The sequence below is a fragment of the Stenella coeruleoalba genome (genome assembly GCF_951394435.1).
Source record: "Stenella coeruleoalba genome assembly, chromosome: 1".
In the NCBI taxonomy this organism is placed as follows: Eukaryota; Metazoa; Chordata; class Mammalia; order Artiodactyla; family Delphinidae; genus Stenella; species Stenella coeruleoalba.
In genome coordinates this window covers 87,881,077-87,908,015 of record NC_137169.1, presented here as the reverse complement: position 1 = coordinate 87,908,015, position 26,939 = coordinate 87,881,077, and the positions used below count along the sequence as shown (strand labels likewise).

General features: G+C 34.6%; 1 protein-coding gene across 2 annotated transcripts in view; it reads left to right on the top strand.

Moving 5' to 3' along the window:
* Positions 1–26,939, top strand: part of SASS6 (SAS-6 centriolar assembly protein) — a 51,848-nt gene that overhangs the window by 4,447 nt on the left and 20,462 nt on the right. Inside the window, exons 2-14 of one of the 2 annotated variants that reach the window (XM_079902323.1) lie at positions 1,393–1,453; positions 3,168–3,247; positions 3,654–3,758; positions 6,488–6,659; positions 7,552–7,617; positions 8,680–8,799; positions 20,864–21,055; positions 23,870–24,064; positions 24,196–24,285; positions 24,364–24,543; positions 24,935–25,016; positions 25,718–25,854; positions 26,799–26,834. In XM_079902323.1, coding sequence (XP_079758449.1) covers positions 1,393–1,453; positions 3,168–3,247; positions 3,654–3,758; positions 6,488–6,659; positions 7,552–7,617; positions 8,680–8,799; positions 20,864–21,055; positions 23,870–24,064; positions 24,196–24,285; positions 24,364–24,543; positions 24,935–25,016; positions 25,718–25,854; positions 26,799–26,834 — 1,516 coding nt within the window. The remainder of the gene's footprint in view (positions 1–1,392; positions 1,454–3,167; positions 3,248–3,653; positions 3,759–6,487; positions 6,660–7,551; positions 7,618–8,679; positions 8,800–20,863; positions 21,056–23,869; positions 24,065–24,195; positions 24,286–24,363; positions 24,544–24,934; positions 25,017–25,717; positions 25,855–26,798; positions 26,835–26,939) is intronic. The other variant, XM_079902322.1, reaches the window with a different exon arrangement.

The window sequence follows — 26,939 nt, the reverse complement described above, 5'->3', positions numbered from 1 at the left end:
AGAGCTGAAAAGGCCCTCACAAACCTAACTCAGTCCACTTTTTTTTGTAAGTTAGGGAATTGAAAGGTTTCTCCCCGCCCCACAAGAACACTTAATTTAAGTGGAATTGGAGTAGGAGTTTAATCTGTTTCACATACATTGCTTTAGATACTAGAGAGACAGAAACAAAGCATTCTCTTGTTTTAAAGGTAATTCTTCCTACCTTTGTGGTGTTTACCAGTGCTCCTTGTTCCTTTTTAGATAATATACAAGTTATGGTAACCTCGTCATGTGAACTAAGATTTAATATCCAGTATATGTTTAATAAGAAATTTAACTAAAATGACATGTATTTAACCAATATAAATTACAAGTCAGAGCATAAAAAAAAACTAAACAATTGAATCTAGTTTTAGTCAACTATAACCAAGTTTTTCCATCAACACTCGGTTACTCTGTCTGTACTTCTGTAGAAGTAGTAGAATGTGGAAAAAGTTTAAAACATCTTTAAAAGAATAACTTAAAACTGAACAAATTCAATTTGTTAATTTATTTTCCCTTCACATTAGGGAAAGACCATTGTTATTTAATTCTAGCAGAATAATTTGAGAAGCACTTGTGCAGAGATGTTTTTCACCATTTCCCCTTTGTTTCCTGAATTATTTAAACATTTTTGCTCAATTTAATTAATGTTTATGAGCACCTTTATTTATATGCCTCTGTTCAATACTGGGTTTTCTAAGATGCAGTATAGAATGTGTAACACTATGGTTTTTTCCCTTTAGGGTTTAGATTTACTCTGGGATTAGATAGATAATAAACTTGTTGACAATACTTCTGTGGATACATTGCATAGAGAGTCTATTGATCAGATGTAGTTTGTGAATCTGAAAAAAAATTTTTTTGTGTATGCATAAGGGAAGCGAACATGTTTTCTTATTTCCTTTGTTGTAAACATTAAAGTATTTTAATATTATTCACACTTTAAAATTTTCAAATGGAATCTCTCATAAATCAATTTGGTCATTTCAGGTGGTATTTTTTAATGTGAAAAATTGTTATAAAACTGATGGTTTGTCTTTCAGTAGATGTTATTTGAGAATCAGGCCAGTAAGGTTGTATACCAGGCTAACAGTAGGCATTCCACATCATTTATCTCATTTAATCCTCACGACAACCTCTTTTTACAGGAGAGAAAAATTTATCCTCAGGTTAAAAACCTCATTGCTTACTTGTAGAAAAATAGGAACTTAAACTTCAAATCCAGGGTGCTTTCCAAACATCTGTTCATCATTTAGGGACAACCTGTGGAGGATCTTGTGGCTTAAGATGGAAAATGTTAACTATACAAATGGTAGTAATAATTCATTTCATGTGAATGTTTCTGATAGTTGGGCATATCTTTTCATACAGGAGAGTGAGTATTAGACTGAGCATTGAACTACAATCAGTTTCTAATCCAGTTCACAGAAAGGTTGGTATTTATTTCTTTTGAAATAAATATTTTTCTTTTTTTGAGATATGGTAATTCTGTACATTATAATTATTTTTGTTCTTTAAGAATGTGAGATCTTTTGTTATATCATCTTGCTTTTTAATTTTGGGCCATTTTATAGCTTGCAGATCTGGGGTGGTAGAACCTACTAAGACAACAACTGAGAGATTATTATATCATATATTTCTAAAGCATGCAAGAATTGGGAATTGGGACAACAGTCTCCTTAGGTTTGCCCCATTGCACTTTTTTTTGGCCACCCCTTGTGGTTTGCCGGATCTTAGTTCCCGGACCAGGGATCGAACCCCACCAGGGTTCAAACCTGTGCCCGTGCCCCTTGCAGTGGAAGCTCAGAGTCCTAACCACTGGACCTCCAGGGAATTCCCGCATTACACTTTTTTAAGTTGCTAGAATATATATTGCTACCCTGTAGAATTGGCATTTCATGTAAATGTGAGAACAGAATGAATTGAAGCACTGCAGGGAGATAGTTTTGAATCTTTTTGCCTTTTGAAGAGAGGTGTTTAGAACATCAGTCTAATCTGATTTAAAAGTATGAGTCATTAACAGAAATGAGGATATAGAATGGAGGGCTAAGAAATACATCTGTTTTCTCTGTCATAGCTTTCCCTGTACATATTCAAGGATCTAATGGTGTTAGTAGCAGCTTCAGTTTTTTATAGCATCTTGGGGTGGATTTCAAGAAATACTTAAATAGAAGCTGCTTTAAGAACAGTGCCTTCTGAAGCAGAGCAAACACCTAGGTTGCTAATTTTCTAGGGTAGAGATTATATATTATACTTCTTACATGTTATTCCTATGCCTGCTGTACCTTTTCATTTTCCAGCTCTACTCATAAAAGTGGTTTAGATTTTTCTAGGACCCTAATGGTTCCTCAGTAGCCACAAGTAGATATTATTTCTAAGTAGAAACTTAATCTTAACCTCTGTTAGCCCATCATCTTGCTAGTCCTGTTTTCCTTGTGTCAGTGTGCTCTGAAATACATGATTTCTGTGTACTTTTCTGTCAGCTTTAGCTGCTGTGATAAAATGGTCTTTATGAAAGGTATTCACTTCATTTGAAACTGAAAACAGATGGGGTTCCACATCAGTGGCCACTTAAGAGTGGGAGAGAATAGGTAGGCTCTTAGGAAGAAGCCCTGGCAGCCTGTCACCTGATACCCCTGTCCTCTGCCTGAGAGACAAATGTTCCTTTCTTATCCAGGGTAGATGATTGTTTGTCATTTCTGCTGATGTATTTACCACTTCGGAAATACCAGACAGTTAACTTGAGGGAAACTGAAAATATAATTGATTATGATATGATCAGTGGTAAAGAATACTTTTGTTATGGTATCATAGTGCAGCAAGGGCTGGGTCTAAACTTTCTTAAGCCTCTGATAGAATGATATATTCTTCAACTTACAACTCCTAGCATTTAATTAGCTTTTATAGACCCCTTTCCTTCCCACCTTCCACTCCATGTGGCTCTCAAGGAGCAGAATATTTAACCCTATTTAAGATGCTAAAGTCTCCAAAGACCAATGAAAACCCAGCAGCACCAGAAGACAGAGCTGTCTGAACTATAACAGTGATATGTTGATAATACTAGATGATTTCACTTCCAAGAAGGAAGAAATTACTCTAAAAGCCAAATCTACTGAAAACATTAAAAATAACTATCTTTCTTTTAGGATTTAGTTATCCGTCTGACTGATGATACTGATCCATTTTTTCTGTATAACCTTGTTATATCAGAGGAAGATTTTCAGAGGTAACTATATTTATTTTTCTGGTCTTTAATCTAGGAATAAGTAAATTTTTAAGTTTTGTGAATGTATCGGTACTATCCTCTTTGAAACACATACCTATTAGAAACATTTAGGCATTTTGGGAGCACTGGACTATTTATACTGTAATTATTCAGGCTGTTTTTGAAAATAAGTATTTGATAGATTATCAGCATTTTGCTTAGCAGCTCAGAAGTTTGGAGCTTTAGCTCGATGTGTTGACCTTTTCCCTCCCATTGAATAAACTCTATAAAAATCAAAGTTCCCTAGCTTAATTCTTGATTATAATGTGTGTTCAGTAAATAAAAGAATAGTCTTTCAGGATGTTATTTGTAATTAAATACAGTAATTAAAATTCTAAAAGAATTTCTTTTCCTGTCTTCTGTATAGTTTAAAATTCCAGCAAGGTCTTCTGATAGACTTCTCAGCTTTCCCACAAAAATTCATAGATCTCCTTCAGCAGTGTACTCAAGAACATGCCAAAGAAATTCCAAGGTAAGTCTCAGGAGAGCACTATATCATTAAACTTCCCTAAAGACAGACTCTTCTTTGTAAGACAACTTGATGGGAAAATATTCTATATAAGTACCTCTGTCTATTTTCAAAGCTGTGGTGAGAGGTTCATAAATCTCAAATTTATAAAATCAGAAATATTTGCCCCTTAATTTTCGTGTTTTGGCAAAGCCATTAAAGTTACCTGAAATGTTTAACAGCATCAAATATATATTTTTTCCAAAGGTTATATTCCATTTATAGTTATTATAAAATATTGGCTATATTCCCTGGGTTGTGCAATATATCCTTGTAGCTTATTTATTTTATACATAGCAGTTTGTACCTCTTAATCCGCTACCCCTATATTGCACCTCCCCCCTTCCCTCTACCTAGTGGTAACCACTAGTTTGTTCTCTATATCTGTGTCTGTTTCTTTTTTGTTATATTCACTAGTTTGTTGTATTTTTTAGATTCCTCATATAAGTGATATCATACAGTATTTGTCTTTCCTGACTTATTTCACTGAACATAATACCCTCTAGGCCTATCCATGTTGTTGTAAATGACAAATTTCATTCTTTTTTGTACTCTATTGTGTATATATACCACATCTTCTTGATCCATTCATCTGTTGATGGACACTTAGGTTGCTTCCATATCTTGGCAATTGTAAACAATGCTGCTATGAACATTGGGGTACATGTATCTTTTAGAATTAGTGTTTTTGTTTGATTTGGATATGTGCCCAGGAATGGAATTGCTGGGTCATAAGGTAGGTCTGTTTTTAGTTTTTTGAGACACCTCCCTACTGTTTTCCACAGTGGCTGCACTAATTTACATTCCTACCAAGAGTGTAGGAGGGTTCCCTGTTCTCCACATGCTCGTCAACATTTGTTATTTGTGTTCTTTTTGATGATAGCCATTCTGACAGGTGTGAGGTAATATCTCATTGTGGTTTTGATTTGCATTTACCTGATGATTAGCCATGTCGAGCATCTTTTCATGTTCTTTTTGGCCATCGGTATGTCTTTGAAAAAATGTCTGTTCAGGTCTTCTGCCCATTTTTTTGTCAGGTTGTTTGTTTTTTTGATATTAAGTTATATAAGCTGTTTATGTATTTTGGATATTAGCCCTTCATTGGTCATAACATTTGCAAATATTTTCTCCCATTCAGTGGGTTGTCTTTTTGTTTTGTTGATAGTTTTCTTACATTGTGCAAAAGCTTTTTAAATTTAATTAGGTCCCATTTGTTTATTTTTGCTTTTATTTCCTTTTCTTTTAGGAGATAGATCTAAAAAATATTTCTACAATTTATGTCAGAAAGTGTTCTGCCTATGTTCTCTTCTAGGAGTTTTATGGTTTCCGGCCTTACGTTTAGGTCTTTAATACATTCTGAGTTTTATTTTTTTATGTGCTGTTAGAGAATTTTCTGTTTTGTTCTTGTACATGTAGCTGTCCAGTTTTTCCAGCACTACTTATTGAAGAGACTGTCTTTCCCCATTGTATATTCTTGCCTCCTTTGTCGTAGATTAATTAACCATAAGTGTGTGGGTTTATTTCTGGGCTCTCTGTTCTGTTCCATTGATCTATGTGTCTGTTTTGGTGCCAATACTACTGTCTTGACTACTGTAGCTTTGTAGTATGGTCTGAAGTTGGGAAGTATGATTCCTCCAGCTGTGTTCTTCTTTCTCAAGATTGTTTTGCCTATTCAGGGTCTTCTGTGTTTTCATATAAATTAAAACTTTTTTTTTATTCTAGTTCTGTGAAAAATGCCCTTGGTATTTGGATAGGGATTGCATTGAATCTGAAGATTGCCTTGGGTAGTATGGTCATTTTAACAGTATTGATTCTTTCAGTGCATGAACATGGTATATCTTTCCATCTGATTGTATCGTCTTCGATGTCTTTCATCAGTGTCTTGTCTTACAGTTTTCTGAATACAGGTCTTTTATCTCTTTAGGTAGGTTTATTCCTAGAAATTTTATTCCTTTTGGTGCAGTTGTAAATGAGATTGTTTCCTTAGTTTCTCTTTTTGATAGTTTTGTTGCTAGTGTTCAAGTATATGTTTTTGTAATGAACTTGGAAAAAGGGAAGAATAAGATTTTGTGTGCACATATATCTGTATTTGTTTAGTGTAACACGTGATCCTTTCCTTGTAAAGCTCCCAAACCTTTTATGTATAAATTTCATCAATTGACGATTCTTGTTTGAATTAATTAGCAACTATAAAATTATGCTTTTCCAGTTCCATCATTCTTCCTATATTTATTAGATATAATTCTTCTATAAAGAAGAACTTTCCTTTATCAGTTAGAGCTATTTGATTACTCTGAAAATTCATACAGGAAAGGATACATGCTCAATTCTTACTTTTAAATTGTCAGTTTTCAGAGTAAGGAGTTGTTACTCTAGTTACTTTTGTGGTTTCAGTGGGTTTTTGATTTGTTTTTGTTTTTAGTGTTTTGTTTTCTTCTCCTCATCTGTTTCTCATTGTGAACTCGTGGACATTTATATATTCATTGTTTTCAATCAATAGATAAATCTCCATTTTACTGTTTACACTAATTAATCCAATTTTACTGTTGGGAATCCTTTCATATTGGCTCCTATGATTCCAGTATGCTCCCTTTTCTGATCCTTTTAATCATTGATGATCCAATAGAGCTCATGATTCAATGGGAGAGTTTCACTGTCTCATAAATGTGTTATGTCACACTTTGTTTTCAAAGGTTTTTGCTACAGTTAGTTTCTCCAGGAGCTATTTTGGATAACTCACCTGCTTTTTTAAATGTGGTAGAGACAAATCCTTTTAAGCATCTTACACACCTTTCATTAAAACTGTTACCTGGAAATGATGTGGAAATAAAGAAGTTTCTAGCAGACTGTTTGAAATGTAGCAAGGTAAGATTTAAATTTAAGTTAATCTTTTAAATAAGTCCCAGAGCTCTCTGATAAACCACTGAAAAGCTATATTGCTATTAGATTTTGTTTTCTGAATAAAGTTCTTTTAAAGATGTACAGGAATTTTTTTTTTTTTTTTTTTTTTTTGCGGTATGCAGACCTCTCACTGTTGTGGCCTCTCCTGTTGCGGAGCACAGGCTCCGGACACGCAGGCTCAGTGGCCATGGCTTACGGGCCCAGCTGCTCCGCGGCATGTGGGATCTTCTCGGACCAGGGCATGAACCCGTGTCCCCTGCATCGGCAGGCGGACTCTCAACCACTGCACCACCAGGGAAGCCCCCAGGAAATTTTTATAGCATGTACTGACTTTATTGTTTTAGTTAAGGTACAACAGGATAGAACTGGACCAGGAATTGAGAAACTGAGGTCCCAGGATTTTTACTGATTTTCTGTGACCTTGAGCAGTCACTTAAACTCTTGGTGTCTTGGTTTCATCAGCTGGTAGATATGTATGGAAATATGTACCCTCTCTAGGCTGTCTTAAATGAGATAAAATATATGGAAGTGTCTTGAAGATTAGAAAGTGCTCTATAACTATATAAGGTATGTAGCACAAGGAAACAACATTGGGATGCCTTGTAAGAGTTTTCAGAAAGTCTTTTTAGTCAAACACTATGGATCAGTGCATCTCAAGATTTAAGGGTTAGGCAAATCTTCTAGGGATCTTGCTCGTGCAGATTCTAACTCAGAAGGTTTGAGGTGGAGCCTGAGATTCTGTATTTCTGACAAACTCCCAGGGTGGTACTGATGCTTACTTTGCTGCACTTTGAGTAGCACAGCTACAGATGATTAAATTAAATTATAAGCTGCATACTTTTATTTTTATAAATAGGAAGAAAAATTATCATTGACACAATCACTAGATGATGTTACCAGGCAACTGAATTTCACACAAAAGGTAATTCAAATTTCATTTTGTCTTTGTAAGTCATCCAAACATAGGTTCTGAATTGCTTCTTGAATCAAATCTAGGCTTTTGTGTATTTTTTTTCAAAGCACACTGCCATTGAATTCCCCCTCCTTTTTGCCACCCTTCCCCTACCAGTTGTCTTAATCTGATGCTTTTTCTTCTTGATAGTTTATTCTATCCAAACATTTCTGTTATTCCCAGTATATGACACATTTTCTCCAAGTCTTCATTAAATAATGTATAGTATCTGTCATATGTTCTGCTCCTCTTTAATTCACCTCATTCCTCTTGTCTAAATGGCTTTTCAGTTCCTGTCTTCTAAATCTTTCCCTTCCTTCCTTCTGTTAAGTTTAGAATTAATTCCTCTGATAGGCTTATCATCATTTCAGTCATAGCTACTCCTTGAAATTGAGGACCAAAGTATCTGATAAGCTGCATGGCTTCAGGTAGAAAATTGTCCTGCACCACGTGGCCCATCTTGGGAACCTGTGTTTCTAGGTTTTAGGTGTATAAGTAAACTACAGTTGACCCTTGAACAACACGCGGGTTAGGGACACCGGCCCCCTGCACAGTTGAAAATTCTTGCATAAGTTTATAGTCAGCCCTCCGTATCTATGGTTCCACATCATCAGATTCAACTAACCGTGGATTGTGTAGTATTGTAGTACGTATTTCTTGAAGAAAAATCTGAGTATAAGCGTACCTGTGCATTTCAAACCTGTGTTGTTTAAGGTCATCTGTACTACTTATGACTTGGTCTACCCTGGGTTTCTTTTTTTCTTAATGCCAGAGGAGAGGATTGAGAGGCGAAGAGCCAGATTTAACTAAAAGGTTAGTGATTGTTAAACTGTGGACCATTTTAACTCTAAAATTGCTTTTATTCTAATGTTGATTTCTTTAAATACAAAAAGATCTGTGTAAGAAAAGGCTTTGAGTATGTCTTAAAAAGCTGTGATTCCATCTCCTTTAATATACTTTGCAAATATTTTCATGTTCCAATCTAATAACATATTCAAGAATTTTAATATTTCATATTGAACTCTACTACAGACATTATCAGAAAAAATCCAAGAATTAGATAAGTTACGGAATGAATGGGCATCACACACAGCAACATTGTCAAATAAGCATTCTCAAGAACTGACAAATGAGAAGGAAAAAGCTTTGCAGGTATGAATATTAAAAAGAACTGGAAAAATATTTTGTTACTGCCGTTAGTCATTTTGTTAATTATAAAAGTAATACATGCTTGCTTTAACATTTTCAAACAGTACGGAAGTATATAAAAATTAAAAGTCTATCCTTAAAAATCTTACTACGCAGAGATAATTTATAAACATTTTGATATTTGTTTTTCCAGACTTTATATATGTAAATAATATACAATTTATAAATAATTGTTTATATTTATAAATTTAGAAATATGTAAATTGGGAGATATGTACACACCTGAGTTTTGGTTTTGTTCTAAGCTAACAAGGTCCTCATGGATATATTGATTATAACTTTTTTTCACCTAACTTGATATCATAGATATTGTTTTTTTTTTTATCAGTTCAGAAGTAGCTGAGTAGTATTCATTACTTGGACATAAAATAAATTATTTAAGTACTTACTAACTGATGGACATTTAAATGCTTCAGATCTTGGTTACTGCAAATAATACTGCAGTGAACATTTTTATTCCTAGAAGTGAGATTGCAATATACCCATATAAAATATTAATGGATATTGCAAATTCGCCACCCAAAAATGTTGTACCAAATGGAATCCCAAAGATAGTGTATGATCATACTTACTTCCCCATATTCCTGATAATATTAACCTTCTTAATATCTGCTACCGGACAGGTATTATAGTAGTATTAATTTTAGTTTATATTTCTTAGATTTTTAGTGAAGATAAGTATCTTTTAATATGACTTTTGACCATTTTAATTTCTTCTGTGGATTATTTCTTTTAATATCTTTTGCTTTCCCTGTGTGACTCTCATTTTCTACTGCTTTGTAGTGTGGATTTACAGTATTTTATACCTTTTATATCATATTAATTTCTTTAATTAATGTTAAATTATTCTTTAATATAAAATTCTATTTTTGCTTTTTGCACCTTACTAAATGTTTGCTTTTAAGGGTACTGCTTGATAACAGTTTATGTGTACTTTCACCCAAATTAAGATTCAGAAAATTGTACCACCCCTTTAGGTTTCCTTGTGTGCCTTCTCAATCCATTTCATACTCCCACAGGAAGCCCATCACTTCAAAACAGGTTTTGCCTGTTCTTGAACTTTAGATAAATGGACACATACAGTATGTACTTATTTGTGTGTGGCTTCCTTCACTCAGCATAATATCTCTGAGATTCAGTTATATTCTTGTGTGTTTCTTTTTGTTGTTGTGTAGGATTCTATTATATGAACATGCAGTAACTTATCTGTTTTCCTGTTGGGAGACATTTGAATTGTTTCTGACATTTTGCTATTATTAAACTGTTACGAACTTTCTGGTACATGTCTTTTTGTGAACACATGTACTCATTTTTCTTGGGTATATATTTAGGATTAGAATGGCTAGGTTCTAGTGTAGGCATATGTTTAGCTTTAGTAGAAACTGTCAAACAGTTTTCCGAAGTGGATATGTCAGATCACACCGCCATTCAGTGGGTGTATGGTAGTACCTCATAATGAACACCTTTTCATATGTATATAGACTGCTTGGATATTTTCTTGTGAAGTGCCCATTTGAGTCTTCAGCCCATTTATTAATTGTGCAGTCCGTGTTTTTCTTAATGATTTGTAGGAGTTCTTTGTATATTCTGGACCTGAGTCCTTTGTCAGATACATGCACTGTGAATATTTTTTGTCCATGGCTTGCCTTTTCATTTCTGGTGTAAAGTAAGGATATTATACCTTTACCTACTATGTATATTATAAACATTGTGTTTTAGCCTGTCATTTGCATTTATTAGTATTTCTTGCCATATATAGTTCTTTTTTTTAATTTTTATATTCTTTTTTTTTTCGGTACGCGGGCCTCTCACTGTTGTGGCCTCTCCCGTTTCGGAGCACAGGCTCCGGACGCACAGATTCAGCGGCCATGGCTCACGGGCCCAGCCGCTCCGCAGCATGTGGGATCTTCCCGGACCGGGGCACGAACCTGTGTCCCCTGCATCAGCAGGCAGACTCTCAACCGCTGCGCCACCAGGGAAGCCCAATTTTTATATTCTTAAATTTAAATTATTTTATTTATTTTAAAGATTTTGTTTATTTATTTATTTTTTGAGCTGCACCATGCAGCATGTAGAATCTTAGTTCCCCGACCAAGGATCGAGCCCACGCTGCCTGCATTGAAAGTGCAGAGTCTTAACCACTGGACCGCCAGGGAAGTCCCTATAGTTCTTTTTATTTGATTGTCATCCAGTCTTTCAATCTGTGTTTTTATGGTATAAGGCTGCATTTTATGTTTGGAAAGCCTTTGCCACCCCAAGTTTATGAAAGATATTCTCTGGTATTCTCTTCTAATACTTCTGTAATTTTCTTGTTGAATTTAACTTTTTAATCTGTTTGGAGTATATTTTTCTGGAGTATGAGATGGATTTTTTTTGGCATATAGTCAGTGAGTTGTTAAAATACCATATTTCCCAGTGGTTTAAAATGCAACCTTTAATATATACTAAATTCCTTTATTTATTTGGTCTTGTTTCTGGACTATTGGGTAGAACTGATATCCTTGGAATTTTCTTGTCCAGTGTAGAGAAATATCTCTTCATTTATTCAGGTCTTATTTGTTTAAAACAGGTTTATAGTTTACTCTTCATTTACCTCCTTTTCTCTTTCTTTTTTTCTTTTACAGTTCTTGTTAAATATTTTTGCCTAGAGATTTTACAGATTTTTGCTCTATAAATGGGACCACCTATCACACCCCTCTACTGTGATAATTTCTAAGTGTTTATTGCTAATGTGTATTAATGTCATACCCATTAATTCTAGGTTATATTTACAGATTTGCATTTTAATTTACATATTCTAATAGTTTTGGAGATTCTCTTAGGTTTTTCTGGTAGATATGTAAACTATACAAAATGGTAATTTATCTCTTCCAAAATTTATATCATTTTTTTCTTATGCAGAGAAATGATAAATAATAGTGGAATCCCTATCTTGTTTCAGTGCTTTTTAATTTAATTTTTATTTTATATTGAAGTACAGTTGATTTACAGTATTGTGTTAGTTCCAGGTGTATAGCAAGGTGATTTCAGTTATATATATATATGTATATCCATTCTTTTTCAGAGTCTTTTCCCATATAGGTTATTACAGAATTATTGAGTAGAGTTCTGTGTGCTATACAGTAGGTCCTTGTTGATTATCTGTTTTATATATAGTAGTGTGTGTGTTAATCCCAAACTCCTAATCTATCTCTACCCCCCCTCCTTTTCCCTTTGGTAACCATAAGTTTGTTTTCAAAGTCTGTGAGTCTGTTTCCATTTTGTAAATAAGTTCATTTGTATCATTTTTTAAGATTCCACATATAAGTGATATCATGTGGTATTTGTCTTTGTCTGACTTCCTTCACTTAGTATGATAATCTTTAGGTCCATCCATATTGCTGCAAATGGCATTATTTCATTCTTTTTTATGGCTAAGATTCCTTTGTATATAAGTACCACATCTTCTTTATCCATTCCTCTATCAATGGACATTGGTTGCTTCCATGTCTTGGCTGCTGTAAATAGTGCCGCAGTGAATACTGGGGTACATGTATCCTTTCAAATTATGGTTTTCTCCAGATATATGCCCAGGAGTGGGATTGCTGGGTCATATGGTAGCTCTATTTTTAGTTTTTTAAGGAACGTCCATACTACTCTCCATAGTGGTTGTAGCAGTTTACATTCCCACCAACAGTGTTGGAGGGTTCCCTTTTCTCCACACCCTCTCCAGCATTTACTGTTTGTAGACTTTTTGTTACTGGTGTGAGGTGATAGATACCTCACTGTAGTTTTGATTTGCATTTCTCTAATAATTAGTGATGTTGAGCATCTTTTCATATGCTTTTTGACCATCTATATGTCTTCTTTGGAGAAATGTCTACTTAGGTCTTCTGCCCGTTTTTTGACTGGGTGGTTTTTTGATATTGAGCTGTATGAGCTGTTTGTATATTTTGGAGATTAATCCCTTATTAATCGCTACATTTGCAAATATTTTCTCCCATTCTGTGTGTTGTCTTTTCGTTTTGTTCATGGTTTCCTTGGCTGTGCAAAAGCTTTTAAGTTTCATTAGGTCCCATTTGTTTATTTTTGCTTTTATTTTCATTACTATAGGAGGTGGATCCAAAAAGATCTTGCTGTGATTTATGTCACAGAGTGTTCTGCCTATGTTTTCCTCTAAGAGTTTGATAGTATCCGGTCTTACATTTAGGTCTTTAATCCATTTTGAGTTTATTTTTGTGTATGGTGTTAGAGAATGTTCTAATTTCATTCTTTTACATGTAGCTGTCCAGTTTTCCCAGCACCACTTATTGAAGAGACTGTCTTTTATTTCTCCATTATATATTCTTACCTCCTTTGTTGTAGATTAATTGACCATAGGTGTGCAGGTTTGTTTCTGGGCTTTCTGTCCTGTTCCATTGATCTGTATTTCTGTTTTTGTGCCAGTACCATAGTGTTTTGATGACTGTAGCTTCATAGTATAGTCTGAAGTCAGGGAGCTGGATTCTTCAAGCTCCATTTTTCTTTCTCAGGATTGCTTTGGCTATTTGGGGTCTTTTGTATTTCCATACAAATTGTAAAATTTTTGTTCTAGTTCTATGAAAAATGCCATTGGTAATTTGATTGGTATTGTATTGAATCTGTAGATTGCCTTGGGTAGTATAGTCATTCTGACAATATTGATTCTTCCAATCCAAGAACATGGTATATCTTTCTATCTGTGTCATCTTCGATTCTTTCATCAGCATCTTATAGTTTTCAGAGTACAGGTCTTTTTCCTCCTTAGGTAGATTTATTACTAGGTATTTTATTCTTTGATGAGATGGTAAATGGGATTGATTCCTTAATTTCTTTTTCTGATCTTTCACTGTCAGTGTATAGAAATGCAAGAGATTTCTGGGTATTAATTTTGGTAAGTTAATCTTTTTTGGTAAATAGCTGAAATACCTCTCCAGTAGGAATGATGTTTGCTCTGCTTTTGAGAAAGTTTTCTTCTGTCTGGCTTCCAAAGAGTGCTAAGTCAGATGAAGTGACTTTTGGGGATTTAACCAAATAATCATTTTTCTCACTTTAGTAGTAAAATAATGATAATAATAGATTTCCAAAAGTGGAACCAATTTTGAATTCAGAGGATAATATTTAGTCAAAGATTTTTAATATCCTGTTGAAGCAGTTTGCTAATATTTAATTTAGGACATTTGTATATATATTCACACATGAGATTGGTCTGAGATTACTATTATCCTGCACTCTGTCTTAGTCTGCTAATTAAAATTATGGATTTTGGACTATGGTATTAGAATTATGCTAGCGTCAGGAAAGGTATGAAAACATTTTCTGGTTTTCTCTATGCTTTGGAACAGTCAAATAATGAAGAATTATCTGTGCCTTGAAGGCCTGATAGAATTAGCCTTTTATCATTTGGGTCTGATGTCTTTTTTTTTTTTGACAATTTTTCTTTTTTAACATCTTTATTGGAGTATAATTGCTTTACATTGTTGTATTAGTTGCTGCTGTAAAACATACTGAATCAGCTATATGTATACATAGATCCCCATATCCCCTCCCTCATGCGTCTCCCTCCCACCCTCCCTATCCCACCCCTCTAGGTGGTCACAAAGTATGAGCTGATCTCCCTGTGCTATGTGGGTGCTTCCCACTAGCTAGCTATTTTACATTTGGTAATGTATGTATGTTAGTGCCACTCTCTCACTTCATCTCCGCTTACCCTTGCCCCTCCCCATGTCCTCAAGTCCATTCTCTTAAGTCTGCATCTTTATTCCTGTCCTGCCCCTAAGTTCTTCAAAACCTTTTTTGTTTTGTTTTTTAGATTCCATATATATATGTTAGCATACTGTATTTGTTTTTCTCTTTCTAACTTACTTCACTCTGTATGACAGACTCTAGGTCCATCCACCTCACTACAAATAACCAATTTCATTTCTTTTTACGACTGAGTAATATTCCATTGTATATATGTGCCACATCTTTATTCATTCATCTGTCAATGGACACTTAGGTTGCTACCATGTCCTGGCTATTGTAAATAGTGCTGCAATGAACATTGTGGTACATGACTCTTTTTGAATTATGGTTTTCTTAGATTGTATGTCCAGTAGTGGGAATACTGGGTCATATGGTAGTTCTAGTTTTAGTTTTTTAAGGAACCTCCATACTGTTCTCCATAATGACTGTCAATTTACATTCCCACCAACAGTGTAAGAGGGTTCCCTTTTCTCCACACCCTCTCCAGCATTTATTGTTTGTAGATTTTTTGATGATGGCCATTCTGACCGGTGTGAGGTGATATCTCATTGTAGTTTTGATTTGCATTTCTCTAATGATTAGTGATGTTGAGCATCCTTTCACTTGTTTGTTGGCAACCTGTATATGTTCTTTGGAGAAATGTCTATTTAGGTCTTCTGCCCAGTTTTGGATTGGGTTGTTTGTTTTTTTGATATTGAGCTGCATGAGCTGCTTGTATATTTGGGAGATTAATCCTTTGTCAGTTGCTTTGTTTGCAAATATTTTCTCCCATTCTGAGGGTTGTATTTTCATCTTGTTTATGGTTTCCTTTGCTGTGCAAAAACTTTAAAGTTTCATTAGGTCCCATTTGTTTATTTTTGTTTTTATTTCAATTTCTCTAGGAGATGGGTCAAAAAGGATCTTGCTGTGATTTATGTCATAGAGTGTTCTGCCTATGTTTTCCTCTAAGAGTTTTATAGCGTCTGGTCTTACATTTAGGTGTTTAATCCATTTTGAGTTTGTTTTTGTGTATGGTGTTAGGGAGTGTTCTAATTTCATTCTTTTACATATAGCTGTCCAGTTTTCCCAGTACCACTTATTGAAGAGGCTGTCTTTTCTCCATTGTATATTCTTGTCTCCTTTATCAAAGATAAGGTGACCGTATGTGCATGGGTTTATCGCTGGGCTTTCTATCTTGTTCCATTGATCTATATTTCTGTTTTTGTGCCAGTACCATACTGTCTTGATTACTGTAGCTTTGTAGTATAGTCTGAAGTCAGGGAGCCTCATGCCTCCAGGTCCATTTTTCTTTCTCCAGATTGCTTTGGCTATTTGAGGTCTTTTGTGTTTCCATACAAATTGTGAAATTTTTTGTTCTAGTTCTGTGAAAAATGCCAGTGGTAGTTTGATAGAGATTGCATTGAATCTGTAGATTGCTTTGAGTAGTATAGTCATTTTCACAATGTTGATTCTTCCAATTGAAGAACATGGTGTATCTCTCCATCTGTTTGTATCATCTTTAATTTCTTTCATCCGTGTCTTATAATTTTCTGCATACAGGTCTTTTGTCTCCCTAGGTAGGTTTATTCCTAGGTATTTTATTCTTTTTTGTTGCAATGGTAAATGGGAGTGTTTCCTTGATTTCTTTTTCAGATATTTCATCATTAGTATACAGGAATGCAAGAGATTTCTGTGCATTAATTTTGTATCCTGCTACTTTACCAAATTTATTGATTGGTCCTAGTAGTTTTCTGGGAGCATCTTTAAGATTCTCTGTGTATAGTATCATGTCATCTGCAAACTGTGACAGTTTTACTTCTTTTCCGATTTGGATTCCTTTTATTTCTTTTTCTTCTCTGATTGCTGTGACTAAAACTTCCAAAACTATGTTGAATAATAGCGGTGAGAGTTGGCAGTCTTGTCTTGTTCCTGATCTTAGTGGAAATGGTTTCGGTTTTTCACCATTGAGAACGATGTTGGCTGTGGGTTTGTCGTATTTGGCCTTTATTATGTTGAGGTAAGTTCCCTCTATGCCTACTTTCTGGAGAGTTTTTATCGTAAATGGGTGTTGAATTTTGTCGAAAGCTTTCTCTGCATCTATTGAGATTATCATATGGTTTTTATCCTTCATTTGCTAATATGGTGTATCACATTGATTGATTTGCATACAATGAAGGGATAAATCCTCACTTGATCATGATGTATGATCCTTTTAATGTGCTCCTGGGGTAAACCTGAGATAAACCCCACTTGATCATGGTGTATGATCCTTTTAATGTGCTGCTGGCTTCTGTTTGCTAGTGATTTGTTGAGGATTTTTGCATCTGTGTTCATCAGCGATATTGGCCTGTAGTTTTCTTTTTTTGTGACCTCTTTGTCTGGTTTTGGTATCGGAAGTCTCTGAGTCCATCCTCAGTTCTTTTCATTCTTTTTTCTTTATTCTGCTCTGTGGTAGTTATTTCCACTATTTTATCTTCCAGGTCACTTATCTGTTCTGCTGCCTAAGTTACTCTGCTATGCTTCATTCTAGAGAATTTTTAATTTCATTTATTGTGTTGTTCATCATTGTTTGCTTGCTCTTTAGTTGTTCTAGGTCCTTGTTAAACATTTCTTGTATTTTCTCCATTCTATTTCCAAGATTTTGGATCATCTTTACTATCATTTTAGATTTTGGATCATCTTTAATATCATTACTCTGAATTTTTTTTCAGGTAGACTGCCTGTTTCCTCTTCATTTGTTTGTTGTGGTGGGTTTTTACCTTGCTCCTTCATCTGTTGCGTATTTCTCTGTCTTCTCATTTTACTTTACTTACTGTGTTTGGGGTCTCCTTTTTGCAGGCTGCACGTTCGTAGTTCCTGTTGTTTTTGGTGTCAGCCCCCAGAGGGTAAGGTTGGTTCAGTGGCTTGTGTAGGCTTCCTGGTGGAGGGGACTGGTGCCTGTGTTCTGGTGGATGAGGCTGGATCTTGTCTTTCTGGTGGGAAGGACCGCATCCGGTGGTGTGTTTTGGGGTGTCTGTGAACTTAGTATGATTTTAGGCACCTCTCTGCTAATGGGTGAGGTTGTGTTCCTGTCTTGCTAGTTGTTTGGCATGGCGTGTCCAGCACTGTAGCTTGCTGGTTGTTGAGTGGAGCTGGGTCTTAGTGTTGAGATGGACATCTCTGGGAGAGCTCTCGCTGATTGATATTACATGGGGCTAGGAGGTCTCTGGTGGTCCAGTGTCCTGAACTTGGCTCTTCCACTTCAGAGGCTCAGGCCTGACCCCCTGCTGGAGCACCAAGACCCTGTCCGCTGCACGGCTGGAGTACCTTGACAGTAGGAGAAGCTGGCCTGCAGTGGTTCTCCTTCTGCGCTACACATTAGAATCACCTGTTTCTTCCTTGTTTTGCCCCAAAGGCAGTGTTCCACAGAGAAAAACAGTAGCCTTGAAAATAGTCACAGCTCTAAGACTCGTTTCTTTTTCCCTTTGTGCTTAGTTGGGTTTCACTTGCTCACAGAGGGCCTCGTGCAGAGGCCTTGCACCCAGCTCTTCTGACCGGAGTTCCTAGTGTGGAATGGCTACCGCTAGCACCTCAGCTCAGGCGGGCCGTGTGCATGGGTCTGATGCCTTTTTAAGGCATTTTTCTTTAGGTTCTTTTCTGATTTCCTTCATGATTATTGGTCCTTTTGGATTTTCTGTTTTTTCTTGAGTTATGTTAGTTATATTTCCTTAAAAAGCCATGTATTTCATCTTTGTGTTTAAATGTATTAGTAAAATATCTTATATGTTGTTTTATGATTTTTAAAGTCTTCATACCATTTCTCTTACATTCTTAATGTCTTTTTTTTAATGAGACTTGTTTGTCTGGTTTTTTGTAGTATTTTTAAAGAACCAGTTTTTTCTTTCATTAATTAGTTCTATACTGTCTCCCCACCCACCCCGATTTCATTAATTTCTATTGTTTACTAAAGTTTTTTTTGCCTCTATTTTCAAACAAGTTAGGTTCTAAAAGTCTCATAATAAGTGTATTTGTTTATAACACCAAAATGACTGAAGGATTTGTTTGCATTCCTTACTGCATTTTCTAATAGGATTGTGAATCAGTCCTTTGAGACTTTAAAACCAAGCAAGCCACTCTTCTCTTCCTGCTGATAGATAGTCTATAGGGCAGTGATTTTAAGACTTTAGTGTACATCACAATCACCTGAAATAAACAAAGTAGAAAATGTAAATATTGTAATTCTATCCATTACACTTTTTAAAACAAAAGCTCCAAAATTCCGATTATCGCTGGGATAAATCCAGTTTTGTTTTGTTTTGTTTTTTTTGTGGTACGCGGGCCTCTCACTGTTGTGGCCTCTCCCGTTGCGGAGCACAGGCTCCGGACACGCAGGCTCAGCGGCCATGGCTCACGGGCCCAGCTGCTCCGTGGCATGTGGGATCTTCCTGGACCAGGGCACGAACCCGTGTCCCCTGCATCGGCAGGCGGACTCTCAACCACTGTGCCACCAGGGAAGCCCTAAAGCCAGTTCTTTATGTTTATAATCTTTGGTCTCTGTTGCCTTCAGTGTGTTTAATTACCCTCTTAGACAGTTACAGTTAGCATCTGTACCAGTTTGCTCATTGTTATTTTTTTCTTGATTGCTCCTTGAGTGTTTTCTTCCAAGGTTGCATTTTCAGTTTTGTATGGACTCTTTTTTTCTGTTTTATCTCTTTTTCTTCCTTCTTCTCTCAATTTTAGTTTCCAAAAATGAGGAATTCTTAAAATACTCATGTAAAATTCCCAAAGTATTTTATGAGAGAGACACTCTCCTGGTTTTGTGGTAGGAATTTTTGAATGGGTACAACATTTCTGGAATGCAGTTTTGGAACTAGTATCAAACTTTATATTTGTTTACATATTTTTGACCTATAATTGATCAAAAGGAAGTAATCTGAATTTGGATGTATGCTTATGTACAAAAATATTAACCATAGTTTTATTCGTAATTGTGAAAAATTGTGAACTCAGTATCCATAGTAGAGCAGGGGTTAATTGCATTATGGTATAGCCATGGGATAGAATATTGTGCAGCTATTAAAAGTATTTACAAAGAGTTTTTTAATGATGTGAGGAGGTGCAAATGCTAAAGGATTAAAAAGCATGATTAAATTGTGTAAGCAGGTTGGTCTCATTTTGTTAAATTTAACTATGTGTGTTATGTGTGTATGTGTGGTGTCAGTATAAGCGTATAAATGACTCGAAAGGAATATTCCTAAATATTTAGAATGACACCTTGGATGAGATCATCGGTTATTTGTGATTTCTTTCTTTATGCCTTTAAGAGAATGTATAACTTTCATAATGAGAAAAATACTCTTTATTTTTTAAATGTATTTAGGATTTGATAGTGTTCATCAACAAATTATTTAACATTTTTAAAATTTGTTATTGAATGAAAGATTCTTTAAATTCTGTAGTGCTTTACAGTTTTTAAAGTTTCACATGCATAATTTTATATAATCCCATAATAACTCTTTTTTAATCCTCTAACCCTATATAGCCCCTCCCCCTTCCCTCTCCTCACTGATAACCACTAGTTTGTTCTCTGTATCTGTGAGTCTGCTTCTTTTTTGTTTTATTCACTAGTCTGTTGTATTTTTTAGATTCCACATATAAGTGATATCATACAGTATTTTTCTTTCTCTGACTTATTTCATTTAGCATAACGCCCTCCAAGTCCAACAACAGAAATTATTAAGATAGATTAGTGGTATGATTCAAAGAGGTACCAGAGATTTCAGAGTTACAACTATGTTCAAATTTTATTGTTGGTGAAATGTAACAACTAAATGTAAGACTGAGCAATACCTTGTCAATTTTACAAGTTTAGATGTTTCTTTCATTAGAAGACATATATACTGGTTGTAAAAAACTGAAACAGTATAATGTGGTTTAAAGCAAACACTGAATGTTCCTTATGTACCTGCTCATTTGTTTTCTCAGAAATAGGTTCACACTATATATACTATTTTGCAATTTGCTTTTTTCTTTTTTAACTTAATCCTATATCATTCTTCCCTTAATTTGAAGACCATTATGTCTAAACATGTGGGTTTAGGAGAAGAAGAAATTATGAACAAGATGATAGTGGTAAATTTGACTTTGTTGACTTTTCTTTTTCATGAAACCCATAATTGAAAATGGATTCTCTTAAAAGCAAGGAAATCTTATAAAGAAGAATAATTAAGATTTTTTTTCTTCAAATCTCATGTTTGTATTTTTTTTTCTTTGAATTTTGGTACTGTATTTTATTATATAATAGGCACAGGTTCGATACCAACAGCAGCATGAACAACAGAAAAAAGATTTAGAAATCCTCCATCAACGAAACGTCCAGCAGCTACAAAACAGATTGTCTGAGTTAGAATCTGCTAATAAAGACCTCACTGAAAGGAAATATAAAGGAGACTCTACCATCAGAGAACTTAAAACAAAACTGTCTGGTGTTGAAGAGGTATGGAACGTTGGGGTTGGTCTTCCCCCCCCCCCAATTTAAAAGCACAGTTTAATTTAGTGACTTGATTTTAATTTGTTTATTACTTTATTACTTGTACGGGTGGTGTTCTGGATGCTCTGCAAGGATCTCTTGTAGTTTTAGGGTAGTCAGTTCAGACAATACGAAAAAAATGGAGAATCGAAAATCTAATAAAATGGACTAATTGAGAACAGCGCTAAGGTAAACTTGGATATTTTTTGTTGGGGCCTTGAGTAGCAGCTCTTTGGCACAGCCCGCAGATCTTTCAGTGTACTTTCAACATCAGCACAGTGTCTGTGGCTCAGGGTGCTCAGTGTTGGCAGGGCTGGTTCTTTCTTTCAGTCTACTCAACATATTAAACAACTATATGAAGTTTAGTGTCTAGAAATAATAATGCTAATGATAATAGAAATGATAATAGCTAATGCTTACTGAACACTGTTTTATGTGCTTTGCATATATATTAACTCATTTAATTCTTATAACAATTATTTTAAAGAAGGTACTGTTATTATCCCCATCTTACAGATGATGAAACTAAGGCACAGAGAACTTAAGTAACTTGCCCAAGTTGGCATGGCCATAAGTAGAAAAGTGAGGATTGAAATCCTTTATTTACCTGTCTCTAGTACTACCTTGTTCTTTTAGGCAACAGAGACATTTAAAATATTTTGCTATAGTGGTACTTTTGTTGATACTTTGCCAGTGATGATAGACTCCTTCCTAGCATTATTATACATTATTGTCATATGAGTTATTAGAAAACATATGTAGATTTTGTTAAGTCTGTCATGTTTGAATGTAAAGATCTCCAGTGTTATTCTAGCTCACAAGACATCCAACTCCATTTGACCAGTCTGTTATGCTTAGAAACTCTAAAGCCTGATTTTTTTTTTTTTTTTTTTTTTTTTTTTTTTTTGCGGTACGCTGGCCTCTCACTGTTGGGCCTCTCCCGTTGCGGAGCACAGGCTCCGGACGCCCAGGCTCAGTGGCCATGGCTCATGGGCCCAGCCGCTCCGTGGCATGTGGGATCTTCCCGGATCGGGGCACGAACCCACATCCCCTTCATCAGCAGGCTGACTCTCCAACCACTGCGCCACGAAGGAAGCCCTAAAGCCTGACTGATTTTATGTTCAGATCCTCACAGCATTCTGTCCTAACAATTAGATGTCTTCAGTCCTTCTCACTACCCTCTTCACCTTTCACATCAGTTAGTAAAACATTTCAGCCTGCATAGTACATTGGATAGTGAATACTTCATTATAATGCTACGTGGTTTCTTCTGTTTTAGCACTGACACTGGCCAGTGTATATAAACAGTGTGCTTTGTTATGTTGATTTTCATATAATGTAATCAAAATATTTCTTCCAAGCTTTGCATAAGACTTGCAAATTATGAGTCCTGGGAATTTTCTTTTTTAAACTTCTGAGTATTGTTACCTAATTATGTTAAATTATACCTTTTAGAGATTAGTACCCTAAAATTAGTAATTACTACCATTTATCAGGTATTTACTATGTGCCAGGCAATATGCTAAGTAGTTTATGTAAGGGTTTTTGTGAAGATGAAATTAAATAATTTATGAGGTGTTTTTTCTATTCTACAAATAAGGGACTGAAATTTAAGGAGGTTAAGTAATTCCCAGGGTCACACAGAAGAGCCAGGATTTGTATTCTAAGTCTGCCTGATAGCAGAGTCTGTGTTTCTAAAACCACTATGGTATAATACTATAAAATTATTTTGTAAAGTTTTTGTTAAAACCGAAAACTAATTAGGAATACTACATACTGGGCTTTAGTATAGTATACTGGCAACATTTGGACTGATATTAGCTGATTGAGATGTGATCTAGTATAGATATTTTTAAAAATTATTTTTTAATATTATTTTCATATTTTCCATTATGGTTTATCATAGGTTATTGAATATAGTTCCCTGTGATATACATTAGGACCTCGTTATTTATCTATTTTATACGTAGTAGTTTGTATCTGCTAATCCTAAACTCCTAATTTATAACCAGCCTGCCCCCCAGCTGCCCTTTTGGTAACCATAAGTTTGTTTTCTATGTCTGTGAGTCTGTTTCTGTTTTGTAAATATGTTCATTTGTATCATATTTTGGATTCCACATATAAGTGATATCATATAGTATTTCTTTCTCTTTCTGACTTCACTTAGTATAATAATCTGTTTTTAATTAACAATTATTGTCTGTTAACAATATCTCATGCATGATTCCTTGGCTACCCTTGGAAACAGTTGAAGAACTCAGGCCATATCTCACACTAATGAAATCAGAATCTCTTGGGCATGGTACCAGGCATCAGTAGTTTTTAAAGCTTTCCAGGTGATTTCAATATGCAGACTAGATTGAGAGTCACTGCTTTGGTGGTAGAATGATAGGGCTTTCTTTTCATTTATATATTTTATGTATTTTGAAATTCTGTTATAATGAGCATTTATTACCTAAGTGATTTTTTTTAAACTGTAGATTTCAAGACATCAGAAAATTCTTGTTACTGGTTTTCAAAAGTTCTAGTAATTTATTCATAAATAAGGATTGTTTTATTTTCCCTTGTCATTGCATTAGATACTAGTGTATTTTACAATTATATTTCAGATCTACAAGTTACATGTGCCTTTAGAGAGACCTTCATTTCTTTAAAAGAACACCAGTACTAGAACTTTAAAGTTATTAAAGACAATTTTTCTGTTTTAAATATCTTAATTATAAATTACCGAACCAGCCAACTTTCCTTTTTCATAATGCAACTTTTTTTTTCCTCCTCTAGGAGCTCCAGCGGGCTAAGCAAGAAGTCCTCTCTTTGCGAAGAGAGAATTCTACACTTGATGCTGAGTGCCATGAAAAAGAAAAGCATATTAATCATCTACAAACAAAAGTGGCTGTTTTAGAACAGGAAATCAAGGATAAGGATCAGCTTGTTTTAAGAACAAAAGAAGCATTTGATACAATCCAGGAACAAAAGGTCTGTTTTAAAATTTTCTAAACAAATTGATGGTTTATAAATGATCTATAAATGATCACGTTTATAAATGATACTTTTCCTAAATAAACACAGACTTCCTAATTATTCATGTTTTTAAAAATATGTATCAGGTGGCTTTAGAAGAAAATGGTGAGAAAAATCAGGTACAACTAGGAAAACTTGAAGCTACAATAAAATCATTATCAGCTGAACTTCTTAAGGTTTGTTTTTAAAAACTTAATAGAATATTGATATTTCATTGGATTATGTAGAGATGTACATATAAAGCTCTTTTACAGGCAAATGAAATTATCAAAAAGTTGCAAGGGGATCTGAAGACCTTAATGGGTAAATTGAAACTAAAGAATACAGTAACTATTCAGCAAGAGAAACTCTTGGCTGAGAAGGAAGAAAAATTACAAAAGGAACAAAAAGAATTACAAGATGTTGTACAGTCTCTCCGAATTAAAGAGCAAGAGGTAGTTAATATTTTATATTTTTGCGTGTGTGACTATTTGCAAAGCATAATGAATTTCCTCATGTATTTTTAAAACTTCTACTTCGTTATATCAGAGAATAGTTTTGGCTTTTTTTCCCCAAAAGAACGTGACTATAATCAATAGAATTTAATAACCTATTTCAGTTTGAAAAGTTGTTATCATGACTCAGATACCTTGAGTGTTCATACGTATATATGTGTATGTATATGTGTGTATATATGTAATTATATATTTTATTTCACTGCTGAGCTAATTCCTTTCTTATTTAATAGTAATTAATAGCTGTTAATTATTTAATGAATAGTAATACATTTCTTCAGTCTTTATTTTAGTCTTTATTATGCTTACTATAAGGATTAACATATTTCAGGTATGCAAATTACAAGAACAATTAGAAGCTACAGTTCAAAAACTTGAAGAAAGCAAACAGCTTCTAAAAAATAATGAGAAGTGTAAGTATTTTACCTTTTTATGTAAATGAGGTTTGTAGCTTTATTCTTAACCTGAAATTTTTATTTGAATTCATAAGACTAGGTAAATCAAGGTACTGCTATATACAAATAATCTGCTTTAAATGTACCATCTTAATGTCTTTGCTGTAGTAAATTATATCAGCTGTCCTGTAAAACAGTTACCATCATTATTAAAAAAAAAAACCCTATTACATGTGTCAGTAACCCAAAATTAAGTGTTGAAAATATTAACTATAATTTACTATTTAAATTCTTTACTACTACTTGTTATAATTGCTGTGTTTACCTACTGGTAATAGTATGAACTATTTGAAACAAAAATATGAGATTAGGCCTTTAACATTTTCTCAGTTTCTGATACTGATTATGAGAAATAAGAGTTTGAATTTTAAATAAACTGGAAGGTATCATTCTGGAAATGAAAGCCTTTAAAGAGATCCTTGACTAGCAGAAATATGTGCTTCTGATAGTAAAAGAATAAGGAGTCCTATGTGGCAGTTGCTAAAATAAGAATATTTAATGACAAAAATTTAGGTGAACCTATGTTATTCTCCTGTGATATAAGGTAGTTTTAAAAACTTTAAATTAAAAAAGTCAATATAATTTTTAAATATTTAAAATTATTAGAAAAATAAAAATATTCAAAATTCTTTACCTTGTTACTTGTTCTTTTATTTAAGTAATCACATGGTTAAATAAAGAATTAAATGAAAATCAGCTAGTGAGAAAGCAAGATGTATTGGGACCTTCAACCACTCCACCTGTACATTCTAGTAGCAACACCATCAGAAGTGGAATTTCTCCTAACTCTAATGTGGTAAGATTTAAATTAAGATGTTGTGAGTGGTCTTAGTAAATTTTCTAAAACAAACATATTTCCAGATTGTTAGGTGCTGGTACCTAATATGACTAGAGTCCTACAATTTTTAGCACTGAAGTAGAGTTTAAGTTCCATTTGGAAGTGGGACATAAAGGTACACTTATTCTTAACAAAGAGGCTATATTTTAAGGGTGCACTTCTTTGTAAGATTTTAATGGACATTGAAATCACTCAGTATTAACTAATGCCAGATGTGCTGAAAAACTGTTAACACACACACAAAGTATTTAGGAGGCCTCAGTAAGGGAGAACAAGGTATGGGCTCAAGTTTGACACTGTAGTGGAGGAGCCTAATCTGAGTTCTATTAGAAGAAAAAGAGAGAAAGAAAAACCCTATTACCAGGCTTGTCAGCTCTAGATTCTGGAAGAAACTCGTTAGAGTTTTTTAGCTCCGAGTACCTGGATCTGGCTTGGTAATATCAGCTAGGTCTAGGGATTGCTGGGAACTGACCTTGCACTCAGAGCGAGGTTTTGGGGTTCTCCTGCTGAACATAAACAATTTCACAGAGTATCAGCATCAGGCAAGGCTACTCTCTGTGATGGATCAAGACAAAAACAAGACCACTTCATAATCATGTCTGAACACAGACAAGAATATGACATTGCCAAACCACAAAAATGGGCAAGTATCCTATCCTGGCTAAAGTGAGTGACTGCTGCTCATTACTAATTATAGCTTCAGCCTTTATACATTCATCCTGCCTTATTAGATAAGATTTATTCAGATACCCTCTCATATAGTTATCCCCGTTTCTTGATAGCATCCAGTCCACAGCAAAGCCCTGTGTTCTTAAACTGTTCCTTAACTCACCTAACACATGACTAAGTCCAATAAATAACTCCCTTTTAACACTGTCTTACTGAGACACCTCTCTTACTAGGTTCTACGTGGTGTTCAGTCTTCCTTGTTGCAAAGAGTGAGTACACCTCTAGATATGTTTCTGGTGGTCTTTGACTGGAGGGCATTGGCAGAGGATTTAAAATGCAAATCCATAATAGAATTTTTAATCTACTCTAGTAAA